The sequence below is a fragment of the Acomys russatus genome, chromosome 11 (assembly GCF_903995435.1).
Source record: "Acomys russatus chromosome 11, mAcoRus1.1, whole genome shotgun sequence".
Lineage (NCBI taxonomy): Eukaryota > Metazoa > Chordata > Mammalia > Rodentia > Muridae > Acomys > Acomys russatus.
In genome coordinates, this window is record NC_067147.1 from 32,058,488 (window position 1) to 32,082,005 (window position 23,518).

Consider the following 23,518-nt stretch of genomic DNA (forward strand, 5'->3'; position numbering starts at 1 on the left):
TGGAAGGTGAGTGAGTGCATGCGCTGGGCAGGCGAGAGGCATGGGAAGCTCAGAGAAGTGAGCTTTGAGCAGGCTTGGGGTTGCATAGGAAAGGGCCCTGCACAGGGCTGGGACAGAGATTTCTAGGCAAGCAGCTCTCCAGAGAGAAACCCTGAGGACTCCCGACATAGATGTGCCAGGGTCAGTGCCAGTCAAAGGTGCCCCCCATCTCAGGGAAGCCCTGGTTGTTCCCAGCAATCCTCTGGTTAGCCTTGGCCTCTCTACTCTGCCACAGGGTGGTTTTTCTTTACTTTCAATTTGCTTTGCAAGCTGGAGAGAAATGAATCACATCCCTCCCGGGTTTCTCTGTTCCATACAATTAAGAAAAGCTATTTCTTAGTCACAAAGCAGATGAGGACAGGAAGATGTTCCATTTTCTCTCGGCAGGGAGGCTGTCATCACTCAATATTAATTGATCCTACTTTTCATCCATAAAGCAGGGCTTGAAACAAATTTTTGGTCACAAAAATGGCAACTATTACACTATTAAGGTGAATTATTAATGGCGTCTCCATTAGAGCACACTGTCTTCACGCAGGGCCGGCTGCCTCAACGTGTGTAGTGTTGCTTTAATAGGGAAAAATGAGTAAATTATTATACTCCTCGCTGATAGTAGATGAATCACCAGCACCTATCTTGTTCGAGGTTTGCTGGGGATTTTCTACCGTTTCATTACAGCAAGGAGCACACAGAAGCCGTGTAACATGGCTTGGCTCCCAGCAGGGTGGCGCGTCAATCAAATGCAATTTTATTTTTTTCTGCTGGAGAGCAGATAGAGTGAAGACAGCGAGATGTGAGTAACGCAAATGCTGAAGAGACCGGCTGTTGCTTGGGGGGTGGGGGAGGGGTTTATTTTAGCATGGGCAAAAAAACTTAAGGCTTTCTTTAGGGAAGAACTGAATAGAGGATCCAAGGGGATGGAGGAGAAAGGAACGAAAGGGAAATGAGCTGGAGATGGAAGCACTGAGATGCTAAGATGGGAAGGGGGGAGGGCTGAGGACCGGAAGAACCATATCCATTCCTAGTATCCCACCCCCCCCCCGTGTCTCCCCCTTCCCCTGCCCCCCCCCCCCCCGTCATCACATGTTGGCACCTACTGAAAGGCAGTTCTCAAGGGGGGCCTGATACCCAACCCAGCCAACCCCTTAGTCATTTGGGTTTTTTTTAACGCTGAGTCTTCTAGAAAGCTAACCCCGGGCAGGGCATTTGCATTTTGTCAATAAGTTTAAATGTCATAAGTCTTGACTCCTCTGGCTAAAAACTAGGCCCAGCAGCTTAGAAGCCAGCTGATGAACGCCACACTCCAGGCAGAAGGCTTTTCTTAAACATATGATTGCGTCTGCCTGGGATGTGAGTTACACACACAGAGAGTGTGACTCCAGCACCTAGGAAACAATAAATATGGGGAAATGTACATGGTCATCATTTGCTTCTAGGCTGCTGCTGCGCGCGCGTGCGCGCGCGCACACATACACACACACACACACACACCACTGTTGAAAGCACTCTTGCTAGTGGCCTTTAGGAATCCAGGCAGCCTTCCCCCAGGTATAAGCTGCTAAGCCCTCGCAGTTTCCTCTCCAGCTGGACCCCCACCCTCAACCAGCCAGAAACCACCTGGTGGAGATGTTTAGACAACTCAATAGAGCCCCAAAAGATTGCTGCTGGTGCCCTTTCTTTCTGCTTACTGTGGCAGAGAGATTGGCAGGTTAGAACCCACATACTCCCCTTTCTAGCTAACCATCCTGGAACACAGAAGCTGGAAGCTAAAAACTCTATTTGTCACCAACAGGTGAGGAAACCAAAGCACCCAGGGGTGACTTTCCCAACACCACACCACTAGTAAGTGGCAAAGCCAGAATTTTGAAGCCAGGCAGGTTTGGCTCAAGACCCTATATTCTCACAACCCCATGAGCAGCAGCCTCTTACAGGGGACAGAGACTTCATTTAACCAAACTGCTTCTGCTAATATATAGTGAGGTGTAATGGATTATTGCTAAGCTTACCTCCATGAATTGTCACTTTCAGGGAGTAAGCAGCCCAGCTGCAGCTTAGCTGGAAACCTTGGGCTCTCACTTTCTTACATGGCTGCTCCAGGTGGCAGCCATGGCTCAATTCACTTTGAGGCCCCACCAAAGAAAATTCACTTCCAAATTCACACACGTGCGCGGTAGTTGGCCGGAGTCAGCTCCTGTGTTGTTGCATCGCAGGCCCGCTTCCTCACTTGCTGTTATCAGCAAGCCCCCCTCAGCTCCTTGCCCTGAGAGTCTTTCCACAGGGCAGCTTACAGCATGGCTTCCCTCAGAGGGTATATGAGAGAGTTCAGGAGAGCAGCCACGGTATTTTTATAACTCACTCTCAGAATTGGAAACCATTATTCTCCTATAGCCTGCTTACAAGAAGCAGGCCAGTGGATCCCATCCATATCCCAGGGGAAAGAGCTACAGGAAGACATGTCTCAGCGCACACCCACTAAGGTCATATAGTAATAAATAGAGATGCTAACTTTAAAGTTGCCTTTTTCTCGGTTTCTTTGTTTCCCATGTCGAAGTTCAGTCTGGTCCGTAACAACTTCCCAGTTAAGAGGGTAAAACATGGTGGGTTTACCTCTCAGGGACACCAGCTTCTAACACTTACCTCAAGGATAAGTTCTCTTGGACTTGATTTATTTTGATCTAACTTATTTATAGGAAGTCTACAGTAAGAAACCATTGTGAGACGTCCCATAGACCCCCAAACACTAGAGACTACAGCCATTGCTCTTGGTTATCTTTCAGAACTTGATGGTAAGGTCATAAGGCTAAAGATAGTCTCATACTTGAGTCACAGGATATGGGAAAAAAATCAAACTGGTACCAACCTGGGAACTTCCTCGCTACTTGATAGCTTCCATAGTGCTACAAGGTTCCACATACAGCGTCAAAAGAGAAAAGCATTCACCAGGCAACCCCACGTGTGTACCTTGGAAGCTACACTAACAACTGACCTGGCAAGATGTGCCCACTGATGCAACGGTGGCACTTTCTGCTTAAGTTTAAAGCTTGCTCCAGAAGAAGAAACTCATACCTGAAACCAAAAATAAAAAAAATAAAGAACAACCTGTGGCTGGCTAGGTTGTAAATGCTAAAGAAGAGCCTAATACTAATATTATAATTCTGCTAAGCAGACATAGTAATAAACTTCCCCCAAGGTCTTATCTTTATGCACACTGATCAGTGCCTCTCTCAATCCTCAGCGGAAAAGCTACTTTTTGTAGTACACGGTAATTAGTCCAGAGACCCACAAGCAGCCAACATGCAGAAGAAGACACTGTGACATATTCAGCTCTAATGGGGGTGTATACGCCATGCCCTCTCCCCCTAAAGCTCAGGGATTGCTGTGGAAAGGAGGGAAAGAAAAGATGTAAGATCCAGAGGTAAGGGACTGGAGAGATGGCTCAGTGGTTAAGAGCATTGCCCGCTCTTCCAAAGGTCCTGAGTTCAATTCCCAGCAACCACATGGTGGCTCACAATCATCTATAATGTGATCGGATGCTCTCTTCTGGGCTGCAGGTGTACATGCAGGCAGAGCACTGTATGCATAATAAATAAATCTTATAAGGAAAAAAAAGCCAGGTGCTGTTGGCACAGGCCTTTAAAAAAAAAAGGAAAAAAAAAAAAAGATCCAGAGGCGGAGAAACATTATTTGCTCGACACAACAAGGCTGGTGCACACATCGTCTCACAACACTTATGACTGCGTGCACAAGTTCTGCGTAAAGTCAGGCCGGGCAAAACCCCAGCATGGATGAGGAAGGGTCTCATGAAGTTTACCATCCCTAAGTGAGGAGCTATTGGCAACTAACGGCTCCTGAACGAGAGTCAGTTTCCTTTGAGAAGCTGCCCGTGCTTCAGTAGATGGCCCCACACCCACACACATACAAACCAGCACTAAGGAGACTCAGGAGGTTTAAAACACACACACACACACAAAGTTGAAAGGGGAAACAATGGTCTGAAGGTTAGGGAAGGAATTGGAGGGAAGAGAACTGGGTTGGGTGAGTTCAACCAAAATACCTTATACGCATTATGAAATTCTTAGAACAACAAAACACTATCACTAAAAATAAAGGAACCATAGTGAAATAGCAACAAACCTTTGTTGTCATTTACAGATTGGCACAAATTTGTCAGTGATAAAGGAAGCAACTGGGCAGGCATTTTGGAGGATAAAGCGAAGTACACAGGAAGCCTCTGTCCTTCCCCCACTCCCAGCATCTCTCTTATCCACCCAGGCTAGCAGACATCGCAGCAATAACTTTTCTTTCACAGGCTTCTTCTTGCTATGGCTAACCAGATCGTTTCCCACCGGAAAGCCCTAGCAGACCAAAGACCCAGAAGAATGTCCCCAGAGTGCGTTCTGTGCACCTATTAAGTCGAGCTTAAAAGCACAGCTCACTGGCTTGACTGAAGCACTGGGGTATTCAAAGCTGCAGGTGAACATGCCCAGAGATTCACCTCGGTGTGGGATTATGGGGGCCTTTCTGTAGCCGCCAACAGCAGACAAATGTCCAAGCAAGCAGGAATTGACCAGCTCACAGTAAGTAAAAGCTGATGCTTCTCCAAAATGACAGCAGCTGCTTCTATCTTTAAGGAACCTTCCCCCTCCAACCCCCCCCCCCCCCCGCATACACACACAAAGCACTACCCACTACGCACGCAACCACAGGGCCTGTCCCTTAGAAATATGCAACCAGTCTATGTCACAAGCAACATTCATTTCTCAAGCCCATGGAGTTCATGCTTCTAGGCTAATGCTGAATTTATACCCTTGAGATCCTGCTGGAATATCCCCTCCTCCTAACAGGGCCCAGTGAGCACGTCAGCAACTGTCACAGTCTGCTCCCCGTGAATCCCACGTGTACCCCTAAGATGCTCCTACCACAAGACGGGAGAGAAGCTCGGCTATCGGTAAGCTTGGGAAGCATGCCTTGCCTACTTCAATTTACTTACTGGGATTTATGACCTAAGGCCCAAGGGCAGGTGCCTGAAATACAGTGCAAAGAAAGTGACTCGCTCGCCTTCTCACACCAGTGAAAGACATTTCAGGGATAAAATCCACAAAAAGTCAACAATCACTGAAGTCTGATCAAACTTAGGGTAATTCTGAGATAGGGAGGTGAACAGGGTGGAAGGGTCTACATACATGACGTCATGGTCCAAACCATCATTTTGTACTGTTAGTATACACTAATGACCTGCCCCCTGGAGGCACCACAGGTGTGACTGCTGTGTCACAGGGGCATCAGTAGGTGGTGGAGAGGAGAGAGGCTGTGTATTCTGACCTATGAGCATCTGAATGATTCCCTAAAGAAGGCGAGACTGAGACGACCACCAGTCCAGTGCCACACAGGCCCTGAAGTCTCCCAGGACCAGAAGCAAACTGTTAGAACCCCTTACTGAGGGAAACAGGCGGGAGTGAGCCCGAGATAGATGACCCCTCACATGGGGTCACTCAGGCAGGTGAAGAGTGAACCCAAGATGACCACCAGTCTGGTGCCATGGGAGGGGTCTACACAGGGCGGTGAAGAACTGACCCCACCCCTCACCTGGGCATAATGGAAGAGCTACCCCTAGGGGCAAGAGAACAGGAGAGCTGACTCCTGCTCCTACACAGCTGCAGTACTTGGGAGAGTGGCCCCCACAATATTGTAGGAGTAGCAGGTGATTTGGACCCCCAAGTTTACCAGAAAGCATTGGAGAGCTGGCCCTACCACTTGTCTCTGGTGTGGTGAGTGAATTAAGGAGAAATAACCTCCTCCCTTATCACCCCTCATCACATGTAGCAGGTGGGAGACCTGGTTCTGGGGTCATCAGAACAAGAGAGCTAGCACTGCCTCACCAGCTGCAGCACTCAGGAAAGCAGGCCCTGCATCTCAGCTGGACAGCACAATAGAGTTGACCCTCTTGGCAGGAGCCTCAGGGCTTGCCCTGGGGGCTTGAGTATGAGAGAGCTAGCCTTGCCATTTGTCTGCTGTTCAGTAACATGGGTGAGGGAGAGATGAGTCACCCCCCCCATCCCTTGCTGCCAATGAAGGCAGGAAAGCTGGCCCAGAGGTCACCAGAATGGGAGAACTGACCCTACCTCTCACCTGCTGCACCACTCGGGAGAGCAGCAGGCCCTGCATCTCGCCTGGGCAGCACAGCAGAGCTGACCCTGAATGTGGGGATTGTGGGTGAGCCGGCCTAGAAGGCATGAGAGTGGGAGAGCTGGTGGGGTGACCAGCTCAGATGCCTCTTGGGCCCAGATCCAGGGCTTTGAATTGGCCACCCCAGCATCTACGCCATGGATGAACTGCTAGAGTGCATGAAGGGACTGGTCCTACAGATCCAAAACTACAGGATCCCCATGACACAGGGCAACAACCGGACATCCAGGAGGAGTCCCAGTGAGGTTCCAGTACTGATACAGTAGCAGAAGCCAGAGGCCTCGTAACAGACCAATAAGTCATTGCAATGAACATTTGTGAGCAAAGAAGTGTACACAAAAGGGTATACTGTGGGACACACTGGCACACTACAGCTTCCAGGGAGATTTGGGTTTTTTTTTTTGTTTGTTTGTTTGTTTTTTTGCTCTGTTAGGTGGGAAGTTGCAAAGGTAGAGGATGGGTATGAGGGAAAGAGGAGATGAGTGGGATTGGGGTGCATTATGTGAAATCCATAAAGCACCAATAAAAAGTTTAACCCCAGTGAAACTGAGTAAAGCCTTTGAAGTCACACTGGAAACAATTAGTAGGGCTACATAAAACATTAACTTGCTTTCTGTTCCACTCTTTTTTCATAAAACTATTTTGTAGTGTATACACACACACGTAAAGCCTACTTGCTTTTACATATACCTAATTAGTTATTGTGGGTGGGGATGTACGCGTGCCATGGTGCACATACGGAGGTCAGAGGAGAATTTGCAAGCCAGTAGGTTCCCTCCTACCAGCACATAGGTCCCGAGGATTGAACTTACATCATAAGGCAAGTGCCTTTTACTCACTGAGCCATCTTGCTGGTCCTTCTGTTCCACATTAGTTAAAATAGATAAAAATTATTATGACAGGCAGCTTTTATTATGATTCTATAGAAAGTAATTATTTGGTTTTGCTTTGGCAGGTAACAGTCATCAGTGACGAATTCCGTCCTACTGAAGGGAGCCCCGAGTTCCTGAACTTGCCGTCTTGGATCACACACACACTCAGCCCAGAATCTATCTGCACACAAGACTACATGTTGCTCCTTTTTCCCCTCAATTTTTCCAATTTTTTTTTTTTAATTTAAGTAATTTATTCAGATTGCATCTAAGTTGTTATCCCCTCACGTGTTCTTCCTTGATCTAGATTTAGAGTGGCTGGGACCAGAGCAGGAAAAGTTTTGCATTAAGACAAGAATGTTGCGAACGCCCAACCTCCTTAAATCCAACCTTATCACCCCATTAGCAAGCTGGAAAAATAACACTAGTACCAAGAATATCAAAGGCAGCCGTACAGAAGATCCACACAGGAGCTTTGCTCTGAAGGCTTGAGGTCCACTTCACACACGTTACCTCATCCATCTCCCAAAATCTAGAAACTGTGAGATGTGCTTTATAGGAACCAATTTCCTTTTGGGAACCACATTTGCGTATTCTGTTTGAAAGCAGGGCCTGTTTCTAGCACTCCTCCTGGTCGGGCTCTCACCTTGCAAGTCACGCAACTGACCTCTTTGCATGAGTCTTCAAAAGAGAAACTAACCCTTAGCAATTATAGAAACTGGAACTGGAACCAAAACCAGGTAGGAATAAACACCTTCACAATGCCCAACAGTTGCTTTTACCCAAAATGAAATTAAATATATATACACTCTCTACCTCACTGTTTATTGATGAAACAGAACCTAAAAATGGTTCAGCAAAGATAACCGAATAGTCTGGAAACTCGCTGGTGGGAGCACATTGTTTCGTAGAGGCTGATGCTCCCTAGGACAGCACGGCAAATCCCTAAAAAAAAAAAATGTCTCTCTGGACTCTTTTCTTGGCAAAGGAGGAGTCTATTTTCAACTCTAAGTTTGCTTTGTTGACAAAGCTGAAACATCATGGACCATCCTCACTCGCCCGAGTTCATACCTGGCCTCCTAAATCTTAGCTAGAGGTCAAACCTAGCTGTCCCTTAGAACAAGTAGCAAAGAGAACCAAGAGGGAACTCCACTCCAGTGGGCTCTTGGCTAATATTCATGTCCTTAGTAGGTTTAAAAAAATAGTCTCCCAAAGCAAACATGGTGTGTGGCTGGCTGTAATCCTGGCACTGGGGAGGCAAACGGAGGTGGAGGGGCAGGTAACCCCTGGGCGCACTGCTCAGCCCTCCCAGTCTAGGTGGTGAATTCCAGGCCAGTGAGAGACCTTATTTAAAAAAAGAAGAAAGAAAGGAAGAAAGAAAGAGAAAAAGAAAAGGTTGACAATTCCTGAGGAACACAACCAGAGACTAAGTTTACACACACACACACACACACACACACACACACACACACACACACACACGTGCAGTGGTCTCTAAAGGTGATGAGCAGGGTGTGTGGCACCTTGCCTGTTATTTGTCCTTGTCACCCAAGCCTGGCTCTTGGCTCTTGTCTCAATGGGTGATCTACAAGGAAGCCAAAATGAAAGGACCTAACAGCTGTATGCCATGATGGCTTGTGAACAGGAGAACCAGCTCTAGTCAGGAAGAGGTTAAAAGTGAAGCCACAGCTCAAATGCCAGGCCACAAGCTTTCCTCTCAAAGGACACTTCTGGCCTGCCTTTATTGGCCCACCTTCCTCAATCAAAGGCCCTGGACTTCTTACCTCGAGGTTTGTCTTTCCCTACAAAACTGTATTTGTGACTCCCTCAGTTCCTCTGAAAAGTAGCAAATATCACACATTCCTGTTCCCTCACACCACCACAGGCGTCACTTAGGTAAATGCCTCATTAATGGGTGGCAAAACAAACACTTCAGGGTCCTCCAGACTCCAACTAAAGGAACCCCCTGTGGAGAAACCCTCTCTCACCAGGAACCCTCCTGCAGTGTGCATAAGCCTCACCCAAACTCGCCCCTCTGTGCCACAGCTTGCAGGTCAGGCAACCTTGTACACCTTGGCCAGATGTTAACCCCGGAAATGCCTGATGTGACAAGTCAAGTCCACTTATCCAGGTGCTAATTGCGGATCCAAGGCATCTCTGTGGGACTTGGTCAGCCCAGCTGGAAGAAGCAAGAAGTGGGAAGGGTGGCGGAGGCAGAAAGAGCAGGGGCAGCGAAGACCTTATCAAGGCAATGGCTCCCAAAGGGGAACCGAGGCTGATCTGGCCAACTGTGGCCTGCCCATCTGTCTCTGAGGTGAGCAATTAGATCTAAATGTGAGAGCCACAGGACTGGAAACAGGTCTGTCTGGATGTTAGCATGTGACTGGGCAGGAGGCTGTGCACGCTGAGCAGAGCCCCGAGCACTGGAGCCCTACGTGAGAGTGAAGGCTCAGTTATGCACTTTCCCCAAGGCCCCTGAGTCAAGAGCAAGCTGTCAGGAGACCCAGCCCATTGGCTAACAGGTCCCTAGTCATCAGAGAGTGGTTCCTCGCAGGTCGCATGCTCTGCCTTCAGCTGGACCTCGAAGCCTCCTTACAAACCCAGTCTCCTCCACCCTGGTGCCTGTCGGTTCCTCAGTGCACCCTTCCATTACACTTGGAAGAACTCCTCAGCCAGCCGTTCTCAAACTTTACAGACTTCAGAAGCATCTAAGGGATTTATCACATAGGGACTATTTTGTGTTTCACGGCCCCTGAAGTGGGGTGGGGCGGGGCGGGGGGAAGAGGGACAAGATTTTGCATTTTTACAAGACGGAGACCACCCCATCTCAAATGCTTGTGAACCCAGACGTCTCCCTGTCTTGTGCACACCCTGTCTTCCCAAGCTACCTTAGGACCTTAAATAGCCTCGACACCAGAAAAGCCAGCATCCTCTTCTCCCAGTAGCAACTCTAGGGCCAAAACCCACAGCTTTCTTCTTGACCCTTTTACGCCACTGCTCCCTTCCCAGCGTGGAACTGGCCCTGTCCACCACATCAAGGCAGATCTCAATCCATTCTCTCCTTCAACTCAGCAAAAGCTGCCTCCTTTCCAGTGGGGGGGAGGGGGGGCACTTCCTGAAAGCCCAGCTCTGAGGGAGGCTCTTCTTGAGGGAGGATGAGCTCCCACTTCAGCAGCACTAGCTGCTTACTAGAAAGCCCCAACCTAAGGCACACACAGTGGTCTCAGGGCAAGACTGGGAAAAGAGAAAACTGCAGGAGGCTCAAGCAGCCATGAGGGATGAGGAAAGAAAAGCTGCAGACTCTCTCTCTCTCTCTCTCTCTCTCTCTCTCTCTCTCTCTCTCTCTCTCTCACACACACACACACACACACACACACACACACACACACACACACACACACACACACACACACACACCTTCCTGCTCACTCTAGCATCAGCTCCATGCCTCCCAGTCTGAATACTACCAAGGCCAGGGCCCTTTCCAGGAAGAACTGGCACACGGCAAGGGTGTGGCCAGTCTGTAAGTAGTTTAAAATAATTGCAGTGGGCTGGGCATGGTCTTATATGCCTTTAGCCCCAGCACTCAAGAGGCAGGGGCGGGTATCTCTCTGGACACCAGCCTAGTCTACATAATGAGTTGCAGGGCAACCAGGGCTGTGTCATGCAGCCTCATCACGAAAATAAAGAAATATATTAATTAGGGCCAATGACTCAGCACATAAGGGTGTTTGATGCCAAGCCCAGTGACCCAAGTTCAATCCCTGAGTCCTGTATGGTGGGAAGAAAGAACTGACTGTCACGACTTATCCTATGCTGTCCGACACACACCATGGCATGTATGCGGCCATACACATATAGTCTAATAAATATAATGACAATGTTTTTAAAAGAATGATTGTATTAGCTCATCTTATGCCCTCCAAAATATAAGTCACTTAAAGGAAGTAAAGTATATGATGGCTTATGTATAGGTAGATTTGTAATTATTGAACATACTTTACATTAATAAGCTTGCACCAACAGTGCCATGGGCACCATTTCCACTCAAGTAAAGGAAATGTATGACTTAGCTGTGGTCCCTGGCAGCAGCTTTGTTTGCAGACCATGGCTCTGAGCTAATGATTGACTCTAAAAGATTCTGCTCTGATTCCCGACATCTGCCTATCACTCCCATCAGCATCCCTGGGCAATAGCACTGGGGTTTTTAACTTGCCGGTAAACATGGAACTTGGGGCCAAGTAATAACAATAATAGTGATAAATTAATTTTCAGACTGTGATTAAAAACTGTGGCCCATCATCCAGGACCAGTGTTTCCACCCAGCTGTAAGGGAACCACAGCCTTGTGGGAGGGCAAACTCCACACTGATTCGGCAGCTTTGGCGGTGGTGTTTGGAGGTAACACTGCCCACACTGGAAACTAAATGACAGAGGACCCATCTATGATTCATTGCACAGCATGCATGTTTTGAACAAAAATGTCCCCTGTGTTCTTATCACAACCAAACAAAAATTCACACACAGCATTTAAGGATGGAAGGCTGTCAGCAAGCGTGCAAGTATAAGCCTGGTCAGCACAATGTCAGAAAAATCCCAAAGGCCAGCTCTTACAGAGCCCCAGACAGGAAAACCACAGGGAGGGAAATTTTTTTAATGAAGTCATGGGGCCTGCTGTGGGAATGAGGCAGTGCATCATGGGAATGGTTTATAAGAGCAGAAGGGGGGGCGGGAGGAAAGGAAGCTTGAAGGTGCAGGCAGCGGGGCAGAAAGGACTACCGAGCTTTTCCTGGGGAGACTCTTGAATTTAGAATCTCTGCCATCGAAGGCCAGAGACTGAGGGAAGCAGGAGGCTCAGAGTGGAGTGGGGGCATTCGGCCTCATTCAGAAGGCAGGGCCCATTCTAACAACCTTTGGCCGCTTGGGGTCCAGGAACTAATTGCTTTTCTCACCCCTGATAGTTTTATTTCTGTCTACTTTTCTGTTTCATAAGAGAGGCTAAGCTACCTTAAATGGGCACACTTGCTTTGTTCAAAATAATAATGATGATGATGATGATGATGATGATGATGATGATAATAATAATAATAATAATAATAAAAATATGAACCAGAGATGTAGCTCAGCTGGTAGAGCGCTTACCCAGCATGCACATAGCCCTAGGTCCCCTCTCCAGCATCACATTAAGGCACGATGGACAACACATGCCTGCAATCCCAGCACTCAGGAAGCTAAGGCAGAGGAGCTGCCACAAATACGATAACCTAGCAAACTCCAGACCAGCTGGGACTACCTTGTCTTAGAGAGAGAAAAAGAGACAGAGACAGATTAATACAACGCAGATCCTGAGTAGGCATCTCTAATTCATGTTAAAGGTAAGCTAGCTGTTCCTACTACCACTGCATCCACCGTACTGGATGCCCCAGGACTGCTGAGACGTCACCACGTCAAGCTGTGAAGTGTGCATTGCCGGCTGCTTCCTGTGCCCTGATGTGAGGAGGAAGGAAGAGAAGGAGAAAGGGCATAGGGCAGGGTGAGGAAGATTCCAAACATCCCTGCTGTGCACCAGAGTCTGTGCTGAAAGCTCCATACACCTCACTCCCTCGCCAATCATCACACCGCCCTGTGACAGGGATACACCACCCTGTGACAGGGATACTCCGCCCTGCGACAGCCCACTGTATGGACTGGGACCAACCCCGTGTCCAAGAGGCCTGGACTCTCAAACAGCCCTTGGATCAGCCACACCAGTGCGAGGGCTCTTCCCTCTCGCCTTCATTTTCACAGAAGCTTAACGTATTCCTCAGGCGCCCAAGGAAGCAGCATCTTCAGACATGTTCTGGGAAACTGTTGGTGCGTGCCTCTCATTTTCCACGACCTACAAGGAAGAGTGAGTCTCTTCCATTTTATATGCTGTTCTTTGTGACTGGAACCCACTAAGCTCTTTGTCCATGTCACTGGCTCTCCCCTATCTACCAGAATAACCGCCTGCATTCCCCAGAAGCAGCCTGACTGCACACAGTAAGGGCTCAGGACACTAAGTATCTCAGGACATACTCTGCCAGGACACCTTGAGCATCCTTTACCTGCCATCCCAGGCCTATGTCCTGTCCCCTCAGACCTGGAACACTGATTGTGGAAAATAACCCAGATGCCACCTGCCTAAAGCTTAGCCCAGATTGACAAGAGGAAAATGACGATCAGACGAACTTGGGGGAGAAAGGACAAGAAGACATAGAGGGAGGACACTTTCTTCTACAGGTTTGGCTAACAGGGAGTCTACAAAATACCTGGTCCATGGACTAAGTTCAGGCCATCCATGTGGCTTGCTTGCTGACTCATAGCTTTAACTGCCTACCTGCCTGCCTGCCTGCCTGGCTGGTTTATTTCTTTGAGGTCATGTCTTGCCATGTGGTCCAGGTTGGCCTGAAGCTCTAAATCCTGCGGTCTTAGCCTCCTGCCGGCTAAGATGAGTGTTGTGGGCCACCTCACTCAGGTGTTGTTATTTTGATAAGCTGCTCTCTGGTAAAGAGGGATATGGAAGCCTGGCTCTCTAAACTGTCCCCTCTCAGACTGTGGGCTAGGCCCCTCCCACACTGTCCCAGCAAGACCCCCTCCCTGGACCTTGTACTCACCAGCAGTCAGCGTGGTGAACTCGAGGGAGCGGTATTCATACGTCACATCTACCTTGGTTTCCACCTGAGGTCTCTTCAGAGTTGAGTAGATGTTCCCGGGCCGCTTCTCCTCATGTTTCTCCAACTTGTTCAGACTACAACCCATTTCGACAGCTGTTCACAAAAGGGAGACAAACAAGGGGCAATGGAGATGCTTTGTCATTAATTTTGAGACACCATAGCACAAAAGACCCCCAGTTTTCTGGGCAGATACATCAAAGACCTCGGTGCCCAAGAAATCACACGTGTGAGGTAATACAGCCAAACTCAGGGGACAGGGCCCACCTTCTCTTCTGATGAGGACACCATTACCAGCCGTCCTGGGCGAGCTGGGTGACCCCCCCCAAAGTGTCCCTGCTTTTCATCTTTTCTCCTCTATCTGAGGGAATAATACCTCAGAGTACCAGCTTCCACTATCATCTGTATAGATGATTAAAAAAAGAGGACCTAAAAAGCAATACTGTGCATTATGTTGTCAGCCCATCCGCAGAGACACAAGACACATGTCACCTTCCACGCAGTTGCTAAGGGAGAATAATAAGTTGTTGTTATAGTCGCTAAGCTCTGGCGTCCCCTCTCCCCTCAGCAGTAATTATTTAGACAGGAATTGCTATCCAAACATCTCAAAAAGTGGATGTTGGTGTTTTTATGGGCCTTGTCTGATAGTCCCCCCTTCTCTTCTCTCTCAGATCAAATGGCAGGAAATAACCACAGGCTTCCCCACTTTCAGTCATTTCAGACTAAAATGAAAGTGACAGAGCATAACAGGGCCAGCCAGACATCAAGCAGCATCCACACGGTGGAAGAGCAGCGGCCTCCGCTTGCCAAGGAAGTGGAGAGATGGGAAACAATAAACAATGAGGGGGGAGTCTGTTGACTTGGGCCTTGTTTATTTATATGGGTTTTCCGGTTTATTGGACAGAATGACATTCACAATGTAACTTTTTTTATGGGAAGCTAGGTTCCCTCTGCACTATGGGCATGAACTCTTCCACCTCTCTGGAACACTGACCTGCCATGGGAATATGTGTCCTTAAAACTGCCCAGGAATAACACACACACACACACACACACACACACACACACACACACACACACACACACACACACGGACTGCTTCCTCTACAGACAAGGATTTCCTCCACTGACCCATTCATAGGGTTCCCAGCTTCCTAAAGCAATTTGGCAAGTTTTAGAAAAACAAACTGAACATCAAAAAAAACAGTAAGGACATATGGGAAGGAGAATGGAAGGTGGCACAGCCACAACCTGCCTCCACTCTGCAGTAATTAAAAAAGAAGTCAGAAGGAATGCATAGCAACCGGAAGGCTGACTTCTGCCTTAATCAGGGAACATTAGTGTCCAAGAGCCAGAGCACACATGATTTATGTGCAATCTGTGTGAACTGATAACTTGAAAACTACTCGGTCACTTCTGCAGATGCAACAGCTGACGTGTGCAGAAGCTGTAGAAGGAACCATGTAAAGCAAGCCGCTGCCGTATGCTGTGGGGAAACAGAAGGCAACGGACAGTAGACTCCTGAGTGCTGGGACCGGCGCACTACGGCGAAGTGAGTACCAGAGCAGGAGTGCAAAGAATCCTGAGGTGTGCAATGTCCTTCATTCCTGCCCACTTCCAAGAGCTGAGCCTGGTGGGAAAGGAAGGACTCTAGGACCACAGCTCAAGGCTGGCAGGAAGCTTGGAGGAGTGGAAGTGAGCACTGCAACACAGATATGAGCATGCAGAGGTGATGGAGAGCCCACAAGACTAAAGGGATGAGGTAGAAGAGGAAGGGCAGGCTGTGGAGTCTATTGTCCTGGGCCTAAGAGATCGGAAAGCCGGAGCCACCACTCACTCAGTGCCTTTGTGAGATGTACAAGATGGTGCCTTGTCCTCTGAGAGATGCAGTCCCACCCCAGCAGTGGCTCTGAGAGGAGAAGAGAGGCTAGGCCTAGGCTCCTACTTAACCCCTCGAGAGCAACCTTCACAATTGGGCAAGTCACTGCTACATCACTAGGGGAAAAGACAAGCCAAGTGGACGATGCCCTGACTGGTCATGACTGACCTGCAGGGTCCTGCAGAGAAGGATGGAGTTTCTTAAATAGGACAGAAAAATCTAAACACAAACAGAGTCAGTGGTGAGAGAGAGAGAGGCACAGATTAAGAGTCAATCTGTCCGTTCCTCACAGCATACTCAGAGTGTGAAGGGGTCCAGAGACTGGACAAGCTACCTGCAGAGCACTCGTACACTGCACTGGCCAACCAGCTCCAATTCTTACCTTGCGGACAGCTCTGACCCCACTGAGGAGAGCTCACGCGGTCACCATGCTCACTAAGCTGAGCTGGGAGGAAATGCTACTCCCATCTCTCTCTCTCTCTGGCTAAATCATTCATCTCTCCCATGAAGCAGCAAACAGGATCCTCGGAGTCTCAACTTAGGCACTTCACTTCATGGAGGGCACGCACTTGCCTCAAAGGAGCAACTGTGTCTATATCCAGGGCCCTTGCTTGTCCCTCGGGGACCACAACTCTTGCTCTTTCTATTTCCTTCCTGCATTCACACCAACTCCCACCTCTGTCAGAATGAGACAGGCTTTGTTCCTACTCTTCTTCGTTCTCACTCTTGTTCCTGTTATGTTCAAGCAGGTAAGAAAAAAAAAAAAAATCTCGCTTTTGAGGAAGGAGTGGAAGGTCCGTCGTGTCCGAGCCACCTTAGGATTTTTGTGAATTTTCCAGGCACCCAAAGTTGTTCATGACAGAATCTTCAACTGACAGAGACCTTCAAGAACAGCAGGGGCACAGGGAGAAGTCTGGGGAGTGGTGTAAATGCGAGCAAAAAGACTCCACAGCCACATACCCCTTGTGACCACACACCTTTGTGGCACTGGGCAGGGAGGGTCACCTGAAACCCATCTCCCACAGGGCAAGATCTCCAGGAAGCCTGACTCCAGAGTCCAATGACACTCCTGAAATTGACAGTGGGGTGTCTGCTGCCTCCCAGAGTCCCAGTTCTGTGACTACTTGACCGTGGCACGAGCAGTGATTCCCAGACCCACACCTTAGGAGACCAGGAGAATCGATTTCATCTCACAACACCGGCTGTTAGTATCCAAGCACCATCCACCAGGAGCCCAAGCAATGCCAGAGACACATAATCAAGATTGAAACCAAAGGCAGTGTTTACAGCAGGCACGGTGGCTGGTGTTAACCCAAGAGCCACAGCCTGAAGTCGGAAATCACAGGCCACACTTGAAAGCTGCCATGTTTCCAGGGCCGGTTGATTTTAAACATGAATGAGAGACCTACTGGGAAGAGAGTTTTCATCTATCTAGGACTGACACCCCTGGAACGGGCTGTGGGTGATGACGTGTTGCTGGCCAAAGCCTCTCTCATGAAAACAGGGATGCCAGTTCTCACAACACTATAGTTATTGTGAAGAGAGCAGCCCCTGGGAGACCAGCAGCCAGCCTCACCACAGGGGAGCACTGTCACAACAGGTGGCTCAGGAGTAGCAGTGCTATGTCCTGGCTGACTCACCTGTTATAGCTTGTTTCCAAGAAGGACACAGGGTAGCCAGGTAAAATCTCAGCTCTGGGGAGGCTAAGGCAGGAGGATTGCTACAAGCTCAGTCTGGACTACAAAGCTACACAGAAAAACAACAACAACAACAAAAAAAAAAATTTGCTCACTTCTGAGGACTTTTCAGTGCTTTATGGTTCAAGGAGTCCCCAAGCCTTGCCCTTCCAGATGCCTGTAGTCACCTCCGGACCAGACTCATTGCTCTGTGTATGGCTGAACCACTGTATCCACTTAGGACAGTCATTCAGGGGTCTGCCTTCTTTTCCATGTCTCTAAAGGTATCCCTGTGACTACCTGCACAGATCTCCCTAGCAGAGGGGACCAAGAAGGCTTTCCATGAGGCCTTCTAAGCAAAGGCGAGAAGGGGGCTCTCCCCACTTCTGTGGTGGAAGGCGGAAAACAACCCAAAGTGATCTGGTTCCCTCCAGGTACTACAGGTTTTCTAGAGAGAAAAGCGCCTCCCTGCCCCTCACTGCCAGGGATGCTGGGCTTCGCCAGGGACCTCCAAGGACGACATTCTACAGAGCCAGTTCTTCTATGACCGTGGCTGTGTCAGGGTTATGGTGGTAGCCAAGGGACCAGCTTTGCCCAGGAGCTCTTGAGGGAAAGAATTCAGGTTCCAATTCTGCCCAACCTTCCACCAACCCAACACACCTTTCATGCCAGCTTCGGGTCAGTCAGTTAGCACACACAGAACTAGAGAGGCCAGGCCCGTTCTCTTTTTTTTCAGAGGTCACCTATGAAAAGCAGGAGCCAGGCAGTGAGACCAGCATGGGGCTGAATGACTCTCGGTTGTTGTTGTTTTTCCAATGTTGGAAATATTACTTTATAAGCGTGCCTGGTTGGTTTTAGATGTGCTTCTTAAGATGCCTGGGAGAGGCTGGTGCCATTCCAAAACAAAGAAAAAACAAAAACAAAAACGAAAAAACACAACAGCCTTCTTCAAAGTCTCCCAGCTGCAGCTTCTGCAAGCTGCCACTCACAGTTTGCTTTCCCTGAGCATGCCCAGATTTAAACAATGGGGCAATCAATGCAGTTACATTTTCAAATACAAACTGGGTCTGTTAACAGTGGTGGTGGCGATTCTCACTTGCCAAGTTGCCACCGACCCAAGACAACTTGTAAAGCTAACTTTAACAAATGCTAATTGCTCGTGACACCCTGGCAGAGGTGGGGTGATTACAGGCCTCTGCTGCAGAGACTTGAGCGCCATCATGGCATCCTTCAGTCACTCAAAGGAAGAACAGAGGATCCTAATTAGGAAACCCTTGCAGGGTGACATCTCTCTCTACCAAGAGCTATCAATGAAAACTTGAAACCTCCGTCACCTATTCCACTGGTGTTGATTGTTGGTGCCTGGCAAAGACAGTCTAAGAGACCAAAAGAGGATGAAGGTTTACCTACTGTGGGCACTAGTGATCCAAAACCAAAGGCACAAACAATCATGGCAGAATGATTATGGGACACCAGGACTTGAGGTACTCCCATGGTTCTTGTGTGTGTAAGATCCACATTCTCTCTCTACCTAGATCACGTGTTACGAGAACATTCCTCTAGGGCACACATTCATGGGGGAGGTTTCAGGCATTCTGTATTGAGCATGCATTGAAAACAATAAGGAAATCACAGCTGGCCCAAAGAGAGTCCTCCATGATGTTCCTGATGGGTTCCCTTCTCACCTGGCATGCAGCTGTACCGTGCAGCCCACTGGGCACTGCAGAAGTAAGAGCAAGTGCATTGGGAGGCTGGGTTCCATCCTGCTCTCCACTCTGTGCACAGCTGTCATGCTGGAAGGACAGACCCTCCGCCCTGTAGCATGTCCCCAAGACAGGGAAGTGAGAGGCCCCGTCCCACACAGAGCATCAGCAACCACTACTGTCTCCTTCACTGCACAATCACTCTGCACGTCCAGTTTGTCATTTCTCTTGGGGTACTGGAAGCAGGACCCTCTGCAATCCAGAAAGTGCTCTGCACCAGCGACACTCTAGCTCCCTGCCTCCCCCGCCCCCAACCATGTCTTTGCCTGCTACCTCAAGGCAGACTTTGAATCAGTCTCTTCTGGAGACCCTATTCAAAGAGCCCAGTGAGATCGCGAGTGTTTGTCCTTTTGAGCCTGAGTGTTCAAACAATTTGCTACACATTCCTAGATGGCAGATCCAGGGGGGTTAATTGAAAGCCTGCTCCTGTATGACTACAGGCCACCCAGTGAAGCACCAGGGCTGCCAAGGTTGGGAGCAATGGGTTACAGAGCAAAAGCTAAGTCTCTGCCACTGGCAGCCCCAGCAGGAGCAGCTCCTTTGGGAAGAACTCTACCCAAACCATAGTCCTCTACTCAGCATGCTAGCATCCGCAGGGAGCTCTGCAGAAATGTAGCATTGCAAGACTCACCCAAAGCCTGTGACTCAGATTCCAGATCCTAAAGGCCAGAGGTACAGTAAAGTTTGTGAAGCCCTGGCTGCAACAAACCTCTCGGCTTTGGTTGTCCTTTAGAATCGAGAGAAAGCTGTTAAATGTTGGTGCCCAGGGCCTGGAAGCAGGTAGAAATGATTGTGGGGGAAAGGGACCATCTCTCTATGTGATATTGAGCTGAGGACAGTCGATGAGAGGAGGGGCCTCTCAGTTCCCCACATGGGGACATGCTACAGGGCCAAGCATGGCATCTGTGCTCAGAGTGAATGAGCAAGAAGGAGCCCAGGTTCCACACCCAGCCTCACAGTGCACCTTCTGCTATGTCTGCAGTATCCAATGGGCTCCTGGGTGCAGCTGTTGACTTAGCACGCATCCAGGTTGGAAACAGACACTGTAGGAGCAAATTAAGTCCTCCTCACTTTGCAACCCACTCAGACCCCATAACAGCAAGAGCCAGAGACCCGAGTCTCTCCTGAGCCTTGCACACAGGCCTGAGAAGCAGCTGGGAGCACAGCTCTTGCTCTCCCCTTCTAATCACCCTGGCCTCTTTCTGTTTCTGACACCCTTCCTGGGCTCTTCTGCCATCCTCCCAGACACACCCTCACCCCTATCCAGGAACTGCTATTCTGGGCCCTCCTCCTGTTTCACTCTCCACCAAGTAGTCTAATTATACACACACAGCACCCCGGAGGCCCTACCTGGGTTCAACAAGGGCAGACCTTTCACCTTATTTGCTTCCTACATTTACTTTTTGGCAGAAGGATAATGTTTGGGGTCCAGCCCCTAGGCCCTGAGCATCTCTCTGTCCCATGGTGCCTGCCTTTACTTTCACCCTACATGTGATACCCACAGCAACAGACAGCAAGGAGTCTACCTTTCTCAGTGCAGGTTGGGGAGCTGTCCTTAGTGTTTCCATATGGTTTTGGATGGCATCTCAGGCTACAAGCATTCCTAATATTCATTAACTGCTAGAAACTCAGACAACTTAATGTGTCTAGCCTAGTAGCTAGAGTCATTGGGAATTTGCGTACACACACACACACACACACACACACAATGCATAGGTGTGTATATATGTATATGTGTATGTATATATATGGCATTGTCGCATGCTATCAAAAATATAGGTGCATGCCACCATCTCCCTCTCAACAACTGTACTCCTTGCCATCAAGGAACCTGCTTGGTGAAAACTCCCCCATGCGACTCCCACTCTTCCTCAGTGTCGTGGTGGCTCCACTGCCCTGGGGGCAGCCAAGCTCAACCCCTCAGGGGACACCTGTCTTGCCTACACCATGCTCAATCATATCTGGCCTAGGGGCCAGAACCGGAAGATGCCTCAACTCCCTGACTCACTAGCCAAGCCCACTTGCCATTCCACAAACAGCCAACACCTTCCAGGGCTCAGCCTTCCCACCCCTCTGACTTCCATTAGCAGCCATTGTTGACTGGAGCTCCGGTACCAGGGAAGCAGCTCAGAGGGCGAGCATAGCGCTCTACAGCCTCATCTCTCATTGTGTTCCATGACCTCAAGTTAAGTAAGGTTAAGTCCTGGCTTGCTGGTATACACACCGAGAGCCCTCCCACTCCAGACCCTTTGTCCACTGAAGTGCCACTTGGAACAACCCTTCCTTCCTTCCCTTCCACTGGGACCATCAAATATAACCAGCATCCTCAGAGGGAAAATGAGTAGGACATAGGATGCGGAGGGGTGTGTGCATGCGTGTGTGTATGTGTGTGTGTGTGTGTGTGTGTGTGTGTGTGTGAGAGAGAGAGAGAAAGAGAGAGAGGGAGAGAGAGAGAGAGAGAGAGATAGAGAGAGAGAGAGAGAGAGAGAGTAAAGGGGTGCACACTGATTCATTTTAAGGAGTTGGCTCATTGGCTTGTGGAAGCAAATCCAAACATTCCGTGATAAGCTAGGAGGTCAGAACTCCAAACAGTCACCGCTGCGTTCCTCATCCCCAACATGAGCCATTTATGACGACGTCCTCTGCCCTTTCTACTTTGTACTTCTAGAAGACAGGGTCTTGCTGAGCTCTCTGGTGCTTTGTGGAGTTTTCCTAGAGCAACAGGAACCTCTCTGTTTCTCCCAGACAAGGCACTACCAGCTGACCCAAGCAATAATCCCACCCACGTCCAGCTTGGTGAAGCAATGAGTTTACTGGGCCTCCCTTCAGGGAGCGCAGGTGAGCCCCCAATCAGTCACAATTCTGAAGAATCACTCCAGCATTAATGATGGAGTCCCCGACCAGTTAGCCTTCCACATCCAGAGACCGCATGCAGTTAGGCGTGGGGAGAGAGGTCCAGGAGGAGGTGGATGGAATCTCAAGTGAAGGTCTAATGATGACACTCTCCTTATTTGTCTTCAATCAATGTCTTGTTGGTAATCAAGCTGCTCAGAGTAAGACCTTACTAACTGTTATGCTCAGAGGACAGCATTGCCAGCATTCCACAATACCCAGGTTGACCCTGAACTCACGTTGAGGCAAGACTGGCCCTGAACATGTACCTGTGCTACCTCAGCTTCCTGAGTTGCTGGGATGACAGGCCCGAGACACCAGGCACACTGATATTATGCTCTCAGGGCAAAGGCTGTGCAAAGGCAGAATTCTTTCCTGCTTAGAGTCCTTAGTATTTTCTCTTAAATTATTCACCTGACGAGTGAAGCCCACCTTCTCGATGAAGGGCGCTCTGCTAAACTCAGAAGTCTCTGATTTCAGCATCTATCTCATCTGAAAAGCACCCGCAGCAAGATCTAGACTGCTGCTGTGACAAAACCCAGGCAACACCGCCCTCACTGTGAGGCTGGCAGGACTGCCTCTTCACCATCCTTTCAACAAATATACTGAGCATCACTGTAGACAAAGTTCTTTCTAAGTATCGGACATGCCAAAATAAAACAACCAGGATGGATTTAGTAGACTGTTGTCCCCTGAGTTAACAGCCATCACCACCTACAGAGCAGCTGTGATTGCTGGCAAGTGACTCTCAAGATCGGGCCTGGTGATGACTCTCATGGGGTGGGGAGGATCCTCAGGTCCTCACCTCAGATTCCAGCCGCCCCACTTCCTGCACTTCTGCCCCAGCTGTATGTGGTCTGGGAGGTAACAGACTATACAGAGTGTCACTTAACTGAAACAGAGACTCCATCTCTGTAGCTGTAGAGGAGTCGTCATTCATGCTGGGGTGAAACTCCCCTGTGGTGAGACACTTTAAGGGTCACACATCCTTATATGTAACCCCTTACCCATGCACTGTAAGTAAGCTGGATCGAATAATTAGTTCACAAAGCTAGCCTTGGGTGGGAAGGTACTTTGATCTGTCATTGGAGCTTGTATCTCCCCAGGAAATGTCAGACACTCCCTTTCATGGACCGTACCTTCAAGGGCACAGAAATAGACAACAGATACATTTTTTAAAAAATGATGAAATCCAATCCTCAAAGTATGTCAAGTAGAAAAAGAACTCAGGGAATACAGCGATCAAAAGGGAAGGAGGTGGCATTGCCAGGGAAGGCATTGCTCGGAAGCAATACCACAAAGGAGATGGCAGAGTGGTCCCCAGGATATGGAGTGGTGGCCCACGTATGGTGGTATAATTGTAAGTGAGCTGGGGCTTGGGAGGGACACTGCCTGTGGGAGGTTGGGCATGGCATGTGATATCAGAGCATACTCTGAGTATAGTCTGGCCTGAAAGTTCCCCACCCCCAGGGGACTGAAGCTGGGAGGTACAAACCACTTAACTATGATGTCAGGAACTG

The 23,518-nt window shown here is 49.1% G+C and overlaps 1 protein-coding gene and 1 pseudogene across 1 annotated transcript in view; one reads left to right on the plus strand and one right to left on the minus strand.

Annotated features, from left to right (window-relative positions):
* Rftn1 (raftlin, lipid raft linker 1) overlaps window positions 1-23,518 on the minus strand; it is a 197,230-nt gene that overhangs the window by 155,760 nt on the left and 17,952 nt on the right. The window contains exon 2 of the mRNA XM_051153046.1: window positions 13,732-13,884. Coding sequence (XP_051009003.1) covers window positions 13,732-13,876 — 145 coding nt within the window. The 5' untranslated portion in view covers window positions 13,877-13,884. The remainder of the gene's footprint in view (window positions 1-13,731; window positions 13,885-23,518) is intronic.
* On the plus strand, window positions 5,274-5,388 carry LOC127195999 (uncharacterized; annotated as a pseudogene).